Genomic DNA, 15,951 nt, shown 5'->3' on the forward strand with positions numbered 1-15,951 from the left:
AGAGTGGTTTAGTAGACTTCTACATAAATGTAGACAACCATATGTAGTTATGCTTTTCTATTATTGCTAAATGCGCAATATAGCTAATATGATACTTCAGAACTAGATTAAGCAGTGTTTATTTATGAATCTTTTGCTGAGAGTACCTCTTCATGATCTGTTTACCAGTTGGTGTTGAACCAGTGAATCCAACTTTGCGAACATCTGGATGTTCAGACAGGTGCTGTCCCACTAAGCCACCTATCAGGGTGAGGAAAACAGCTTAACTGGATAGTACCTAGGCAATTTTTCCTACTCCAGCAGCAGCACTGTAACACAGAAAGCGCTAACAATATGTCAGTTGAGTACAGTATCACTTCCTTATTTATATTTACAGCTTTATTCATATGACTACGAAAAATCTCACATTAGTTAACTTGGATCACATTAGTGTCTCCAAATTCCCCCCATCTATCTGTACTAAAGAACTTCCTTCCTAATATTCCACTGTCAATGGAATAATCTAGTTTGTAAACAGCGCCTATCCCATACACTTACTTTGTCATTTTTCTTCCTCTGGGGAAAGAGGAAGATGGTGACATCAGGTAACATGGTATAGACTATGACTTGCCTATACTGACCAACAGACATCTTACCAGCTTGCTCTAGGTCTCAGAATCACATTTATATACTTCCAAGTGATGATAAGATTAGGAGAAAAAGTGAAGTTTTACAATCAAGTGAAACACGTTTCTCTCGAATACATTCTTTTGCAAAGTGTTCATGCTATTGGTGCGATCTTGTAAAGGGTGTACACTGACAGCTCTCACCACTAGCTAGAGCCAGGTGACACACAGATTTTTCCAATTCTGTTCTGGAGTTACTTGAAATCACTGTATGACATAGATGCAACCCTACTACCCGTGAAGATACATGCACTTATGTAACAGGTCTTCAAATGGTAAAATGCTGGTTCACCAGTTTTAACATGACCTACTCTTCCCAGAAAGATGATTAGTAGAAGTTTTACCTGAACCAGGCAGAATATTTATAACACCCTTAGGAAATCCAGCTTTAGCTGAGAGTTCAGCAAACTTCAAGGAAGTCAGAGGTGTGACCTAAGTAGAAACATTTAGATTAGGCCTTCTATTTAAATTAAATGTGTGATCATATCTTTGACATTCAATACATCTTGATTTTGATACAGTATCAATCTTCCCACAGTACTGACAAATTACAAGCGATGGCTTCTTGCAGAAAAGATTTCATTCTTGAAAATGAGAATCATATCAGAGCAGAATTGAAGACAATCAGTGCCCTGTATCATGGCAATTTGTATTATTATACATGTACTTTAAAACATATGACATAGTCAACCTATGGGTACATATGACCAGTCAACCTGTGGGTGTAATCCACCAGATTACCTGAATTATTTTGCCTGAAGAAATAGTGGAAGGCCTGAGCCACCTGTACATTTCTTTTTGTTTTTACCTGAGCTGGCTTGAGTACAAGTGTGTTGCCTGCAGCCAAGCATGCTGCACTCTTCCATGCAAGCATCATCAGTGGGTAGTTCCAGGGGATAACAATTGCGCAGACACTTAAGGTAGGGAAAAATAGGGGAAGATTAAAATTTTTAATGACAGCTTTTGAATGGCTTTTCTGTATGTCAAGGGTGTCACTAAGAAGAAAAATGCGATGCTTACCCTATTGGCTCCTTCTTGGTGAATGTAAGATTATGGTTTGGCCGGGCCTGGTTAATTGGAATTGTAGCACCCTGAAAGATAGAGGAGGGACAAATCTTGGTATTGTTCTTCATTTTTATTACAAGTATATTTGCCATTTAAGGATGTTTTGGAAAGCCACAGAGTAGGCTTCAAAACCAGAAACATTTTTGCACCAGAGAAAGGGGCAAAGATACTTCTACTGTATGATTTCCTACTTTGGATACTGTAGTCAACTCCTGATTTTCAGTTGGATGAAATAAAAGCATAGATAACAAAAGTATGCAAGAACATAAGTGAGGGTCTGATGGACAAAAAAAAAAAAAGTGAATAGTTTTCTTGATTGTGGGACTTACGGATATTTGAGGAAATGCTGTTGAACCTGTGGCACGTGCTGTGTCATCAAGCAAACTCACCAGCCTTGGTCAGAATGTAACACAGCACATGAGTATCTGCACTTACTTGCATCATGACCACAACAACATTCTGCTCCATGAATAATCAAGAGCTGACTAAGCATGCAGATACACTGCGACACCTCAACTGATTTCTTAGATATTTAGAGTCATATTCCAAACCCATATTCCCCAGTCGGAAGCAGACTGTCCTTTTGTATTGCCAGGGAGACACATTTTAGATAAAATCCTAATTTTGCTTTATTTTTTGATTCCTCGATTACCTTTGCTAACACAGCTTTTTGGCACTGTCAGGAAAAAAAAAATAGTGTACAGTAGAGAAGCACTTCCATTGATTATTTCCTTTATGTATTCACTTGCCTGAATTTTGTCACACCATCCAGCGAAGTATCTGAATGTTTGCACAGACATTCCAACATGGGTCTTCAAAGCTAAAGTGTAGACAGCTCCTGAGTCAATAGACTCTATTGTTGCTAACTCTTTTTGATGTTCTTCCATCAGGTCTGCAAGTCTTCAATAAAAACGTTACAAATCCACATCAAATAAAAGTGACATCTAACCTCTGACAGCCTAAAATGATATTTGGTATGGCAAAGAACCATAATTAAAATTGCATTCCCACTGAATTTAGAGGTGGACCACTGGAGCCACTGCTCATTAATATCAGTAAGAGCTTGAACAACTGCCTGTTAAAGTCTGCAAACGTCTTCACATTGGCTGTCGCAGACACTGGATGAAGACATGAACAGTGAAAACTTACGTGATTGTTCAACTATGGTTTTGTAAATAAAAAAAAAAAATTAGAAAATTTGTACTCTTCTTCTGTTGTACTACAAGGAGACCATTATAGAAAACCAGAGGAGTGAGTCGAAAGCAAATACACAGTAACATAAGAAATGTCGGGTAATCAAAAGTATCAAGGAGTACTCAGAATCCTAGCTTAAGATTTGGAAAACCTAGCTTCTTAATGTTGTTTTGTATTGTCTGAACTTCAACTAAAATACTTAAGTGTTAGATGCTTCAAAGGCACCCAGATCTCCAAAGACAGAGCTCTAAACCCGTAATGCAAATTGAATTGTATATACCTTGGCAAAAATCTGGACCACAGTCTCCTTGGGCCTCAAGTTCTCCATCTGTTAGATTTATGAAGCAACGCAGTGAGGTGTAGGTAAGAGTGTGGTAAGTATTTTTGAGTTAATAGTCGCTCTCAGAGCATCTCAAAAATGCATCTGCACAGACCGATACCTATATTTATTATGAGGAGACTTGTGATTTTAGTGGTCCCCTGCTCAGGCAGAAAGGTCTGTTTGCATTACTGAATTTTTACATTCAGGTCTTAGATCTCTCACATGACAGTGAAACAGATGCAGCACTGTTTTTTCTAAGCTTCTGTCCGTGTGTTGGTACTCAGACTTATAATCAATGCTCCCATGTGATTTTAAGAGCTTAACCAAGTGCATTTTACACTCTGTAAAGAGTATTCAAAACTGGGTGTGAAACCTATTTTTCCACTATGTAAATTCTTCCCATTTAAAGCATTTGCAGAGATGTGGAAAAATGCTCTTTAATACTTGTTTTAGCTGTATCTTGGAGACCCAGCTACAGGTCAGGGCATCAGCAGTACTGTGTAAAATAACAGATACAGCATGTCAGGGACAAAGGAGAAAGTTACATTTAATGCATGCCTAATATGTTCTATTAATGATTCCTTAAGACAAAGCAGCAGAGCTAGGGGCTTTAATAGTACAAACCTTCATTCTGGTTCAGCACTCAAAAACTCTAGTTTGAACAGAGACGGGAAAAAAAGGATCCTTGTTCAAATTAAGGTGGATCAAAGATACTTCATTCATATGGGGGATGATTTGCAACATGAACACTCTGGTATAGCTATCCTAGAGAGCCAGTAGCCTAAGCAGGGAAGAGTTTAATCCAGGAGTAATCCATGCAGTGTAGGGGAGTTGTATTTTCCATATGCCTAACATAGTTAAGCTTGCAAATATTTCAAGCGTAAAACACAGAGCAGTAATTCTAAAACCTTAGAAGTTTCATCTTTAGGGCAGAGTTAACTTGGGCTCTCAAGCACTCTCTGTTCCAAATACAAATTAAACCTGTTTGTACACGCTTTGAATCAGTGCACACTTCTGAAAAATTTAAGTGATTGATTGTATTTAATTTTAATATGAGTTATGACTCACCCGTTTTCTGTACTGATGATTACTCAACTTTTTTACAGTCCTGTAGGCCTTGTTCAAAGACCTGATCACATAATTTATGAGACAAGCAGAATTTTCAGTTTTGCTTTCATTCTCTTTTGTTAAGATGTTTGCAATGTCTTGTAAAACATGTGGCATTTTTTAATACTTTTTTATTTCTAATTACATCTACTTAGTCTGTGTGGATATGGTAAAAGAGGGGAAGGGAATTTACATCCAAGGCATTCAACAAAGTAGAAATTACAGCTATATTAATGTGATAACAAATGATCTGCTGCACACACTACAGCAGACACAGACCCATCTTTCCCAAATGCAGCACGACATCTCCCCATGCTCCTCTTCCTCAGCTGCCCAAGCACAGACATGCAATGGATTCTCTACTCCTTACTGTCTTGCTAGACTAAGGCCAGCCTTATGAGGACAGTATCATCTTCTAGTTGCATATTCCAAACCTCTGAATCAGCCAGCTCTTTAGTTTTCAAGTCCTCACAGAAGTTACGCAGAAACAAGTGTGTAACAATAAAAGGGCAGTGACCCACCCCTGCACCCAACCAAACTGCCAGACTGTCTTGCCATCCAAACACAGAGTCAGCCACCACCCTGCAGCTGCTCACCGTGTACCTGATCCTTCTTCTGCTGTCTGTTCTGGTATCCAGGGCTAGCCTCCTGGCACAGCACAATACAGGCTTAGTATAGGAGTGGTTATGGGCACTCTATTAAAGACTGTATTTTTTGAAGGTAGAAAACTTCCTTCTCTTCCCTGTAGATAAACATGCAGTCTCCTAGGCACGATTGACTTGGCCAGGGCATCCAATGGTAATGTTGATGAGCCTGCAGACTACACCTTGCAGAAGAAAGGTGTCTGATACACAGGACGTGCTCCTTCATGAGTTCCTTGGGGCAGGAAGTTTCAGCTCTGTTCCAGATCCTAACTTCTTTAAAGCCAGTTGCCACATCAAGCACAGTAACTAAGCTCTCCACCTACTGCATAGGAAGAGAATTTGCCTAGTACATCTCCTCCTCTGTGCTGATGATTGATTTTCCATCATCACATTAGCTAAATGTGGACCTGTGGCAATCAGGAGTAACAATCTGCTTCTTTACTTGTCTCTACTCTACTTACTCATTTTTATGTTTTGGAAGAGAAAAAGCAGCAAAAACACTTAATGAACCTCCACAAAGGAGGCTTTCTTTATAGGGAAGCTCTGGAGCTACCAATCATCCCAAGTCTGCAAGAGAGTGTTCTCCCTGTGCTTGCTGCAAGGCACCAAAAGCATCACACTGCATATGGAGAGTCCATAGTAACTGGGCTTTTATTAGCTGCCTCCAGTACTGCCCTCACAATACCTAGCTAGCATCATCCTTCCAAGATCACCTCTTGCCCTTCAAGGATCAGAAACTACCACTAAAATACCATTCACTCTGCATAACCTGTGTTTATCTTCTGAAACAGTAACAACACAGCCAAAAAAAAAGAACCAGGCATTATCTAGGGCTGGCACAGTGAAACAAGTACAAATAAGAAATACTGATCTGGAAGTGTCTCAGATAAATGTGGGATTCAGCTTAGAGTGGTTCTACACGGAACATTTCTTCTACAACAGACCACATCACATCTCCTAGAAGGGGTCTTCAGCCAGGTGAGAAGTATGCTGGGATATGATCCTGGAAAATCTAGCATCAGTTACAGTGTATTTCAAAATTAGTGGCAATGTGGGTCTATGTTTACCATATGGAGTGCAGATGCAGGCAGGCTTAGCAAGGTCAAAAGTGTCTGCCTACCTAACCTAGGTAGGCTCCGCCTGTAAAACTTATCCTTATTTATACAGAAGGATTTGGACTTTACTAGGAAATTTTCAAGCCTTGCAGTAGGCATACAGATTAAAAGAAACCATCAAGTATTTAAGTAATGTTTTCCTCAAATTCTTTGTTTCCATTCATAAATAATTTTTAAAAAAATGGTAGCAGTGAGAGGTCACAAGATTTTTCTCTGTCACAAGAAATGTTAGCCAGCTAAAACCCAAGGCCAGTACACTGAAATAAATTATGAGATGAAAAAATGGCTAGTCTGGTTCCTCCGACAGTGGGATTACGAATATCCATTATGCTCAGAAAAATGTATGCAACAATTCTTCAGAGGAACAAGGCAATAAGATTTAAGAAAACAAAGCAAACACAAGCTGCCTTTCACATACCTGTACATGAGTCGCCCTCTTTCCCTCGCATTCATTCTTCCCCATTCACCATTTTCAAATGCCTCCTTTGCTGCTGCCACTGCCTTGTCAACATCAGCCAGTGAAGCAGAAGAAACACTGGCTATTACCTGCCCAAAGGTAGCATTGCGTTAGCTCAAACCAAACTGCCAGCATGCAGAGTGTTACTCCTTTCTCCTAAACTTCTTGACTGGGTATAAGCAAATACTTAATATCCTCAATCCCAGCAGTTGGAACGGGTGGAAATATATACAATATCCTAAAATAAATATTTTTTTAGCAATTAAACTATAGCAATTTTTGTTTGCAAAACTAAACAAGAATGAAATCAGGGTAGAGTATATGGGTGGATATGGTAATCGACATAATAGTTGAAGTAGAAGTAAGTTTTTTTTACTATGCAGCTTGACTAAAATGCAAAAACTGTAAAATACACAAACTGAGAAGTAAGTCAGAATTTCAAATTATTTCTAGGGGATGTTTCATGTGTACTGTATCATTTTGAAATTGGCAATATTCACCTAGAGTTTTAGATTTTTTAATGGGAAAAGAAATTGAAATAAACTAGTATTGATCACATTTAGAAATTACTCACTGATGCATCTGCTGGATTTACAGTGTCATATGTTTTTCCATCATCAGCATTTATAAATTGCCCATTTATGAAACACTGGTATGGCATATTCACAGTCATGTTGTTCACGTTTTTTGAAATCTAGGAGTGAAATAAACAGCAAATTAATTTAAACTTTTGATAACTAAGATTTTAATGAAGCTTAACAAGCTTCTGCTATCCACAGCCAACATCCAGCCACATTTTACAATGTGTATATGACTGTTAGAATTGGACAAAAGAGTAAAATAAAATGGAAATCATATTCTCCATGAACACCAGTGATCACACTCTGAGATAGTTAAGCAGATTTCTGTATTTTTTAGAATTGGATCTCTATGTTCAAACCGATACTAAACCCCGGTTAAGGCTGGCCCTAGTGGACTTCAATCAAATGCATAATTCCCAAACTCCAAAAATCACGACTTGCTTAATGATTTAAAAAACGTGCAATCCTCCTTTCACACAAAGTTTTCAAACAGACTCTTAGGAAAAAAAATCTAGCACTGTTTGCCTCAGGAAAGCAGAAGCTCTAGAACCATTTTGACTGAAGCATACTGGCAGGAGAGCACAAAGGAGATAGGAGTATCTACCCATGTGTGATCTACTCTACCGCATGTTCTTGATCTCCTGGTTTCTGGTACACTGTGACATTACATATATACTTCCATTCCAAAATGGAAATATATAAAAGCTGCAAAAATAAGCCACAAAGAAGAGTTTTGTGTGACCAAATATTTGTTTGCTTTCCCTACTGCATCAAGCAGTCTAAGAAAATGCATTGTCTACCCTCCCCCAAAACCCAAGAACAAATAAACAATAAAGGCAAAATAAAAGGTCTTACATAATCAATTACTAACTCTTCTTCCTTGTCTTCTCCTCTGAATTTTCTGACAGCCATTTGAATAAAATCTGCAAACTTAGTGGCCATGTACACATCTTCATTCTGTAGTTGAAGTCCACCATATTTCTGTTTGATCTCTTCTATCATTCTAAAGATTTTGAAGAAATAATACGTTGAATTACAAATGAAAGGGTTATTCAGATAAATGAATCATTAGAAGGTTGAAAGGGGTCAAAACTGGGCACCGGTTTGTATTCATGTGAATGTGTGTGTGTGTTTCTCTGACAACAATGGCACAGAAGTTGCGCATTTTACTGAAATCTGTTGATCTAATTGGAAGTGTTATGGAAATGAAAATGTCAGTTCTGGAATACTTTTAGGCAAACTTTTGTAAATACATGACAAATAGCATATATTGATTGATTAAACAGCATATGGGACTACCCTAACCAATACATGGAGGACATTCAGAGCTCTATGAGACTGGTAAGTAATAAGGACAGTAACCAGTTTGTTAAAAAAACAAAACAAAACAAAACAAAGCAACACCTGAAATGCTGGTCTTATATTATGGCCTGGGATATCTGAGTTGCAAAAGAGAAGGTAACTGAGGTGACCCAACACACCATGAACTCAGCACACTTGTAAGCACAGGCTCAATTCTTTCTGTGAAGGGCTCCTCTTTCCCTCTGGGGATTTCTTTGCTCAGCTTCCCAGCCAGGGCCCTGGTCTCAGGGTACCTGTCGCTGCACGCGGACAAGTTTGAGCATTACCACGCTCCGCCATGTGGCCGGTGTTCCTTAAGTTAAGGGGAATTTTCCTTCAATAGAAACAGTAGGATTACATCAATATCTCCTAATTTGGGGAGCAGAACCATACCACATTTTCGAAGGTAGGAAAGGCAACAGAGTATTGGAAAGTAGAGGGGATTTTTTTTTTAACACTATTTGATCAAACCTGATATAAAGGAACCATGACAACTTTGTTTCCATTAACTTTGGCTTCAAAATGTTGTTATTTTGGACTTTTTTTTACCTGACAACATGCATAGAGGATGCTCCGGATTTGAAGAAGTCTGTGGAATCCTCGATTACAGCAACATTGCTCAAAATTCCCTTCCAAATAGCCTAATAATACATAAAAATAACAGAGGTTATAAATAATAATCCTCTAACTGCAAGAAGCATTTTTCAAACCACATTTTCTATGATACCTGTGCCTACAACATGTATTATTTCAAAGGATTCTAGAACAGAAAATTATTCTCAGAGGGTCTCAAACTGTTTAGTGACCTGATGTTAGCCCATAAATTCTTCAGCATAACTAGATAATCAAAAAAATATTATTTCAGCCCATGATAATTTCACCTAATCAGGCAAGAAACCTTAATGGTACAATGCTAATAATTTTTCAGGCCCATTTTTCAAAGATCTTTAATCCTCCAAATAATAATTTCCCATTGCATTATGGAATACATTCTCAGCAGAGACAAGGACAGCCTGGGGCACTCTGTGACTGGATTGATGGCATTTCTGGCACCTGGGTAGAGCTGAGAAGTAGTTTAAGCTGCATGCATGAGATGGAGGTTTCCACTAACATGAATAGTGAAATAACTGGTAACATAATATTTCAATTAATTATAATTAGGTTTCACAGTTAGCTGGTAGTGTCATGAACTGAAGGGTTTATATTTATTTTTGCTACTGTCTCAGTCAGTCAATAGCTCCAGGCAGCTTTTAAATTGCTGGCAAGCAGGTTCAAGGTAATCTGAAAACAGCACTTTAAAATATTAGCGTATCAAGATGCCTGACCTGTGCCAGAAGTTACTGACCCTGTAGCAGAGTTAGCAGAAGGGAAGGCTCCTGTGATTCACTTGCTCTGGCACAAAACTTCAGTAACAAATATGGCTTTCAGTTAATTCCCTGACACACTACAGAGGGATGGATTACATGAGAGGGCAGCAAAGAGCCTCTCTGGCTCTGAGAGTTTGCTGCTCGAGCTGCCCCACTGCTGCATCCCTCTGCCCACCTGCCCCCAGTGTGTGGTTGTTGTGGTTGTGCCAGAAGAGAGACAGTGCACACAGGTACAAGTGAGAAAACTGCTGCTTTTTTCCTCTTTCAGGCTGCTGTTCTAAGACTCTCTGGAGCTTGAGCACATCCCAGTGAGTAACACCACAGCAAAGAAAGGATTTCAGAACTGTCCATGTCTGTCAAAGTGCTGAAAACCTCACTGTTGTGACAGTCCATTTGTTTTTCCTCACTCCCACTTTCATCATTCTTAGCTATTTACCACAACAGAACCTGAAATCACTGTCCTTGTATCACCTGTATCTGGAAGAAAACTTTCTAAAGTGATATGTAAGTAGTCTGATGAATTCCCAATTCCACCTGAATTAATGTCAATAACTAAAGATTCAACCCCATACTCTTTGAGTACATTCTATCAAAAAACAATTTGCATGTCTAAATAAAAGATATGCCTTGCATACAATGAGAAGTATGTAATGTTTTTGTCTGAAGTAATACCCTACTAAAGAGGTTTACTGAATTACCCTAATATCTTCTGCCATCTTCTTCTCCTCTTCTGTAAGTTCCAGGGCAGTTGTTTCATCGGCAGAGAAGTATTTGGATGCAGGGATCATTTTTCCATCCTCAAACTGCAGATTTCTCACTAGTACCTGAACAATGAGAGAATGTGATTTTAAAGTATCCGAGAGGTAATACATCCTTGTGTGAAGAGTTTTTAGGCATTAATATGGATATCAAAATAGTAAAATAAATGGCTTGCAAGAAAGCTGCCACAATGGAGGTAATTTAGCACAGGCCACTCCTACCTGTCTGTCAGAGTCTCTCCTAGTATTAGTACATTTTAATCCATATTGGGAATGAATATGAATCGAGTGAGAAGCAAAACATGAATGTCTTCTCTACAGGATGGTGGAGGATTGATAAACTCCGGGTGAATTAGCTGTCTGTCATTAGCAGCTGGATTTGTATAGCCTGACAATTCCACACTACCTGCACTTCTTGCTAAAGTTATTCCATCCATGCTAATGTTTGCCAGCGTGAGCACTTACCATTTTCCCATCATTACCAAAAATGACTAGACCGTTCCTGGTTACAAGTCCAGGTCTTGTAGCACCTTTTATTGCCAGCTCTTGTCCAGCAGGCACTGAAGCATCAAGTAATGATGACCCATAAAAAGTAACGACCTAAAAATAAATGGAATTAAAAGCACACAGATTCTAAACATGCTCTAAAATGCTAATAATTAAATTATACTATACTATAATGTAAATACTATACTATAATATAATATAAATAAAATACAGGTACCTAAACATGTGAAGCATGTTACAACATTATTTCTGTATCTTTACAACCCAGGACACATAAAACTTTGCAAGCTGCCTTAACCCACAAAGCTGCTTGGCTATAACAATGTGCAGCTGGAACCAGGGCAGAAAGGGAAGCAGCTTTTGTCAGTGCATGCCCCGAGTGAGAGACTGGCAGAAGCCTGACTGTGACTGGTGGAGTCCAGTTCTGCTCCCAGGCTGTCAATGCTGAACACTGCCTCTCTCCTGGGCACTTGTGTTCTTTCTGGGCTCTCAAATCAGCAACAGTTCCTGGACATCAGGGCAGAACCAGGCTTTTGGAGCAGTCTGCCAGCAGTTGGTTGATAGTTAAGTCAGAAAATCTGGACAATGCAGCAAGGACAGATAATGAGATTTTTAAAATATTTTATGTAAGTGCAATGTAGATCAAGTGTATAGTACTTTTAATACACTGAAATTAAGTAGTTGGTTCAGGATAAAATGAGATAAATTTATTTCTGCAAATGACCTAGGCCCAATTCTCTTTAAAATAAAACCTTCTTTGTTATTTCAGTAGCTCACAGTGTTTCATTTTGCTGTTAATACTGTGATGTTGCCCACTGTACAGCATGAGTTGCATTATACTGTAATGCATGCCTACTTCCCAAAATGTCTGGCACAATCTGGTTCTACCCTTCTTACTTATTGCTTTGTACCATGCCCAATCTCTTTTTCAGATATTGCTTTTATCTTTCTTTGAATTAAATGGATCTATCATTAAAAAAAAAAAAATCTTAACTACTGTGTTCTATACAAATGTTCTGTACATTTGTTTAGGTGCCTGCTCTAGATATATACAAAACATAGAGTCATCAAATGAGAGCTATTCCAATGTAACACTCATTTGTATTCACCTGTATGCAGACATCTTTAGTTTTATAATTAAAAAAAAGGTCAAAAAGTGGGTATAGAATAGAAGAATATTCTTCTGGTTTTCAGAGCATACCTGGCCATCTATTGTTGCCCATGCTCCTGGCACTTTATCATGCCCTCGAATCCAATTGTGCAAAGCTGCTGCAGGTTGGTCCCAGGAGATCTAGGAAATCAAGACATGCCAGCTGATTCTTCTCTGTTTAGGTATAAATCAAGTTAATGATGTTTTCCTGTATGGGAATTACAACTCCTCCCTCCTTCTCTTTCAACCATTCATTTATTTAAGAACACAGAAAGGGTCTGGTCAAATAAAGGGAGATCAGTGATCTCCAGATGACTAATAATCAAAGACCATCAAATGGGATGCTCTTAGCACTTCTGTGTTCTGTGTGGTCTATATATTTTCCTAAATTCTCCTTCTCACACTAATGTAATGAAAATATAAACCTTGCTACTAGGTATTCATTCATAAATAATTAATATTATGGTTAACAAATTTAATAAGCATAGTATAGATATAAACAAGTGCGTGGTTTGGGTATCACCTTTGCTGAAAAAGATCTATTTATTGCTTGGATCCTAAATTCTTTAGTAAATCTACAAACTTTAATTAAAATACTTTCTAATAGTTTATGAACCCTTTATAAATAGTTTCATAAATGGAATCCCCACTACAATTTGCAATTTCTGCAAGACTTTGACGGAAAAGGAAATAATGTTTTAAGAATGTCATGTATATTTAATATGCAACACCGGTGAAAATCTGTTCCTTTATCTTTGCGGTATTGTGTGTATATGTACAAAATGAATTAAAGAAAGTATCAGAATAGCTATTACATAACAAAACTCAGGTACCCAGCATCCTACATAGTTTAAACACAAAGAATATTTAGAAGCAAGCTATACACCAGTGAGAATAGTTTTACAGCAGGGAGATTAAGCTAGTTCACTCCAAGGAAGCTCCTTATATATTAGTTAAATGGATGAATGAAAATACGCTTATGCAAAGCTATTTATTTCTAAGGTAAGTCAGGAGCTGAAATATGATAAAAAGTATCACAATATTTCACGTGGAAAGGACTACATTCACCATGAACAAGAGACTGAAAGTGTTGGAATAATTTTTACTTTTTTAAAAAAAAAATCCCAGCTTTTGCACTGGTCTAGAAAGGGAAAAAAAGGTATTACAGACAGCGTTCGCTACCATTTCATGGTGGCCTTCTCAACCACAAAGAATATCCAGCTAATGCAGTGTGGGCCCTTATATAATATAATTCTTGCATGGGTATTTAAATAAATTTTTTATCTGTTGTTTGTTTACATGACCTATTTTTTTTCCTGGTGCCAACACTTGCTTTTCCTAACATCAGATCTATTTCTGGTAGAGAATTTAGTATGGACTGTTGGTAAACAAAAAGAACTATCTTCATTCAAGGCTGTATTTAAAAGAATGGTAATATATTAAGAAACCTCTGAAGGTGCAGCTGCCATCCAGCTGTGTGTAGATGATCCCAAGCAGGACACCGAGTTTCTAAATATATGTAAGTGCTGAAAGGGTATAGGAATTTAACCTGGGGCTCCATTGCATGCATCCTTGCAGTTATCCCAGGAATAAAAGGTGAGGAAACAACTGAGCTAAAATTCATGTTAACTTCATATCACTACTATTGTAATCTGAGTTAATAGCGACTTTTCTAGTGATATGCACAAACCACGATGTTATTTAGCACTACCTCTGCATTTTCCTTTTTCTGGATCCCTTCATATGTTGCCCCTTCCTTAGGCTGAGGTATACGAGGGGCCTTACCATCAGCAATTAGATGTACAGCTTCCACCTAAATGAAAAATTAACAGATTTAATGTTAGCTTGGTTTGCCTTTTTTTCCTCAATCATACTTGTGAATGTCGGCAAAAGACTTTCTGCCACAAGGGGAACTAGTTTATTCTTTAAACCTAGGATTTCCAAAACCTAGCAGACCAATGCTGTACTGATTAACGTACATGTACGCTTAAACCTCTTTGACAAAAGATATAGCCTCAGAAATATGACGGGAGTACCCAGTTACCAGACATATAGCAGCTGCCTAAATTCCGCAGGACCAGAATGTGGCTCTGTATGATTGCATTCAACACTTTATTTCTTTCTGCAAAAAGTTATTTATCTGCATTTAAAGGTTGAAAGAAAAAATTTCTCTAACAGCCCATGCTGAGTATTTTTTATGCATTTTCTTTTCTTCATTTTAAAACAATACAAAAAAAGGACAAGCATACAAACTCCAAAGCTCATGCACCAGGGCTCTGAATTTAAACCATCATACCCCTTTGGTACTTTTCAACCTCACCCCTAACTTTCTGTTCTCTCCGAGCCTTTAGAAATGTCACCTTGTAAAAACATTCAAGAAATCTGTGGAAAGTGCCACACTCCAGACAAATTCAGCTTCTTGCCTTCTGCGGAAACAGGATATGCTCTGCCCACTGTCAGCAGCAAATACTCTGAGGCCACCTCCTCAGCTGTTGTGAAGCAGCACAACTCCACTGAAGTCTAGGATTTGGCTGAGCACCACAACATCTGTCTTTCCAAATAAATGTATCTTGTCTATATCTCTTTCACTTTCAAACTCCAGCAGATGCTTTTCCTCTTAAAATGTTGATGTTTAGTACAGCTAAACATACCATAGCCTTTATTCCTTCTGGGAAGAGAAACCGGTTATACAGATCATCCACAGTATCATTTTGGCCAACATCACATTCTCGCTGCAGAAGGATTGGTCCGGTGTCCAAACCATCATCAGCCCAGAAAATAGTAAATCCTGCTTTCTTGTCTCCTTGAATTAAAGTCCTGGACATAAGAAAAAGGCTTACAGTAAATACAAACAGTATGAAAGGAGTCAGGGCTATCAACCCGTCTGTTACACATTCATTTACTTTAAGTAGGTAGAAAAGAAAAACTTAACCATCTTTAATACTAGTTTTATTGCTCATTTCATAGTCAGAAACCCACAGTTTCAATACTGTTGGTGTATGGTTACCTCAAAGCAACATAAGGAATGCTGCAACCGAATCCAGGGTGTCTATCACACAGTTCATTGTGATAACTATTTTTAAAGTATTATTGGTGGTAAGACACACAGAGCAAAAGGTGTGCAATAGTTATGACATAATTTGAAAGAAGGAAGCATCTAGACAGCATATTATCTTAACAATTCATGGGGTTTACTGTAATTAGTTAAAACTCAGAACTTATCTGTAGGCTGGCAAGGGAAGTACAGTTGTCGCACAGCTGAAAATGAGCTAAAATCAGAGCAGAAAATTGTGGGTATGCAACTGTTTAAGGAAAAGTTATTAAGGGAATTTGTATCCAGCCAGATTCCCAGCTGCTGTGCATGAACATCACACTGCTTACAATATGCTGATTTACATCAGCTCAGGATCTGCCTCTGAATCTGAAGGGAACTTCAGTCACTCAGATTTTCCAGTTCTCCTTCAGCACTGCATGTGTCTCAAAACCAAGGTCTGTGCCTTGGAAAATCAAACAGAAGCGTGTTTAAAAGAGCAGCCAGAAATAGAGATACATATCTTTCCTGCATGCTTTTAACCATTTGTCTGCATGTAAAGACCAGTGCAATTTTCAGTAAGACATATCTCATGTAAGTATCTCCCCTTGGCAGTTGATGTTGTAGCAGGGTCATCTGAGATCTGG

General features: G+C 38.2%; 1 protein-coding gene across 1 annotated transcript in view; it reads right to left on the reverse strand.

Moving 5' to 3' along the window:
• ALDH1L2 (aldehyde dehydrogenase 1 family member L2) overlaps nucleotides 1–15,951 on the reverse strand; it is a 37,958-nt gene that overhangs the window by 9,648 nt on the left and 12,359 nt on the right. Inside the window, exons 5-18 of the mRNA XM_042792528.1 lie at nucleotides 14,925–15,090; nucleotides 13,985–14,086; nucleotides 12,325–12,414; nucleotides 11,082–11,216; nucleotides 10,557–10,682; nucleotides 9,041–9,132; nucleotides 8,006–8,153; nucleotides 7,144–7,263; nucleotides 6,531–6,658; nucleotides 2,480–2,630; nucleotides 1,686–1,756; nucleotides 1,474–1,579; nucleotides 1,010–1,097; nucleotides 147–240 (exon numbers count right to left, since the gene is read on the reverse strand). Of these exons, the coding sequence (XP_042648462.1) occupies nucleotides 147–240; nucleotides 1,010–1,097; nucleotides 1,474–1,579; nucleotides 1,686–1,756; nucleotides 2,480–2,630; nucleotides 6,531–6,658; nucleotides 7,144–7,263; nucleotides 8,006–8,153; nucleotides 9,041–9,132; nucleotides 10,557–10,682; nucleotides 11,082–11,216; nucleotides 12,325–12,414; nucleotides 13,985–14,086; nucleotides 14,925–15,090 (1,617 nt within the window). The remainder of the gene's footprint in view (nucleotides 1–146; nucleotides 241–1,009; nucleotides 1,098–1,473; nucleotides 1,580–1,685; nucleotides 1,757–2,479; nucleotides 2,631–6,530; nucleotides 6,659–7,143; nucleotides 7,264–8,005; nucleotides 8,154–9,040; nucleotides 9,133–10,556; nucleotides 10,683–11,081; nucleotides 11,217–12,324; nucleotides 12,415–13,984; nucleotides 14,087–14,924; nucleotides 15,091–15,951) is intronic.

Source organism: Tyto alba, unplaced genomic scaffold, assembly GCF_018691265.1.
Source record: "Tyto alba isolate M040663 unplaced genomic scaffold, T.alba_DEE_v4.0 Super-Scaffold_2, whole genome shotgun sequence".
In the NCBI taxonomy this organism is placed as follows: Eukaryota; Metazoa; Chordata; class Aves; order Strigiformes; family Tytonidae; genus Tyto; species Tyto alba.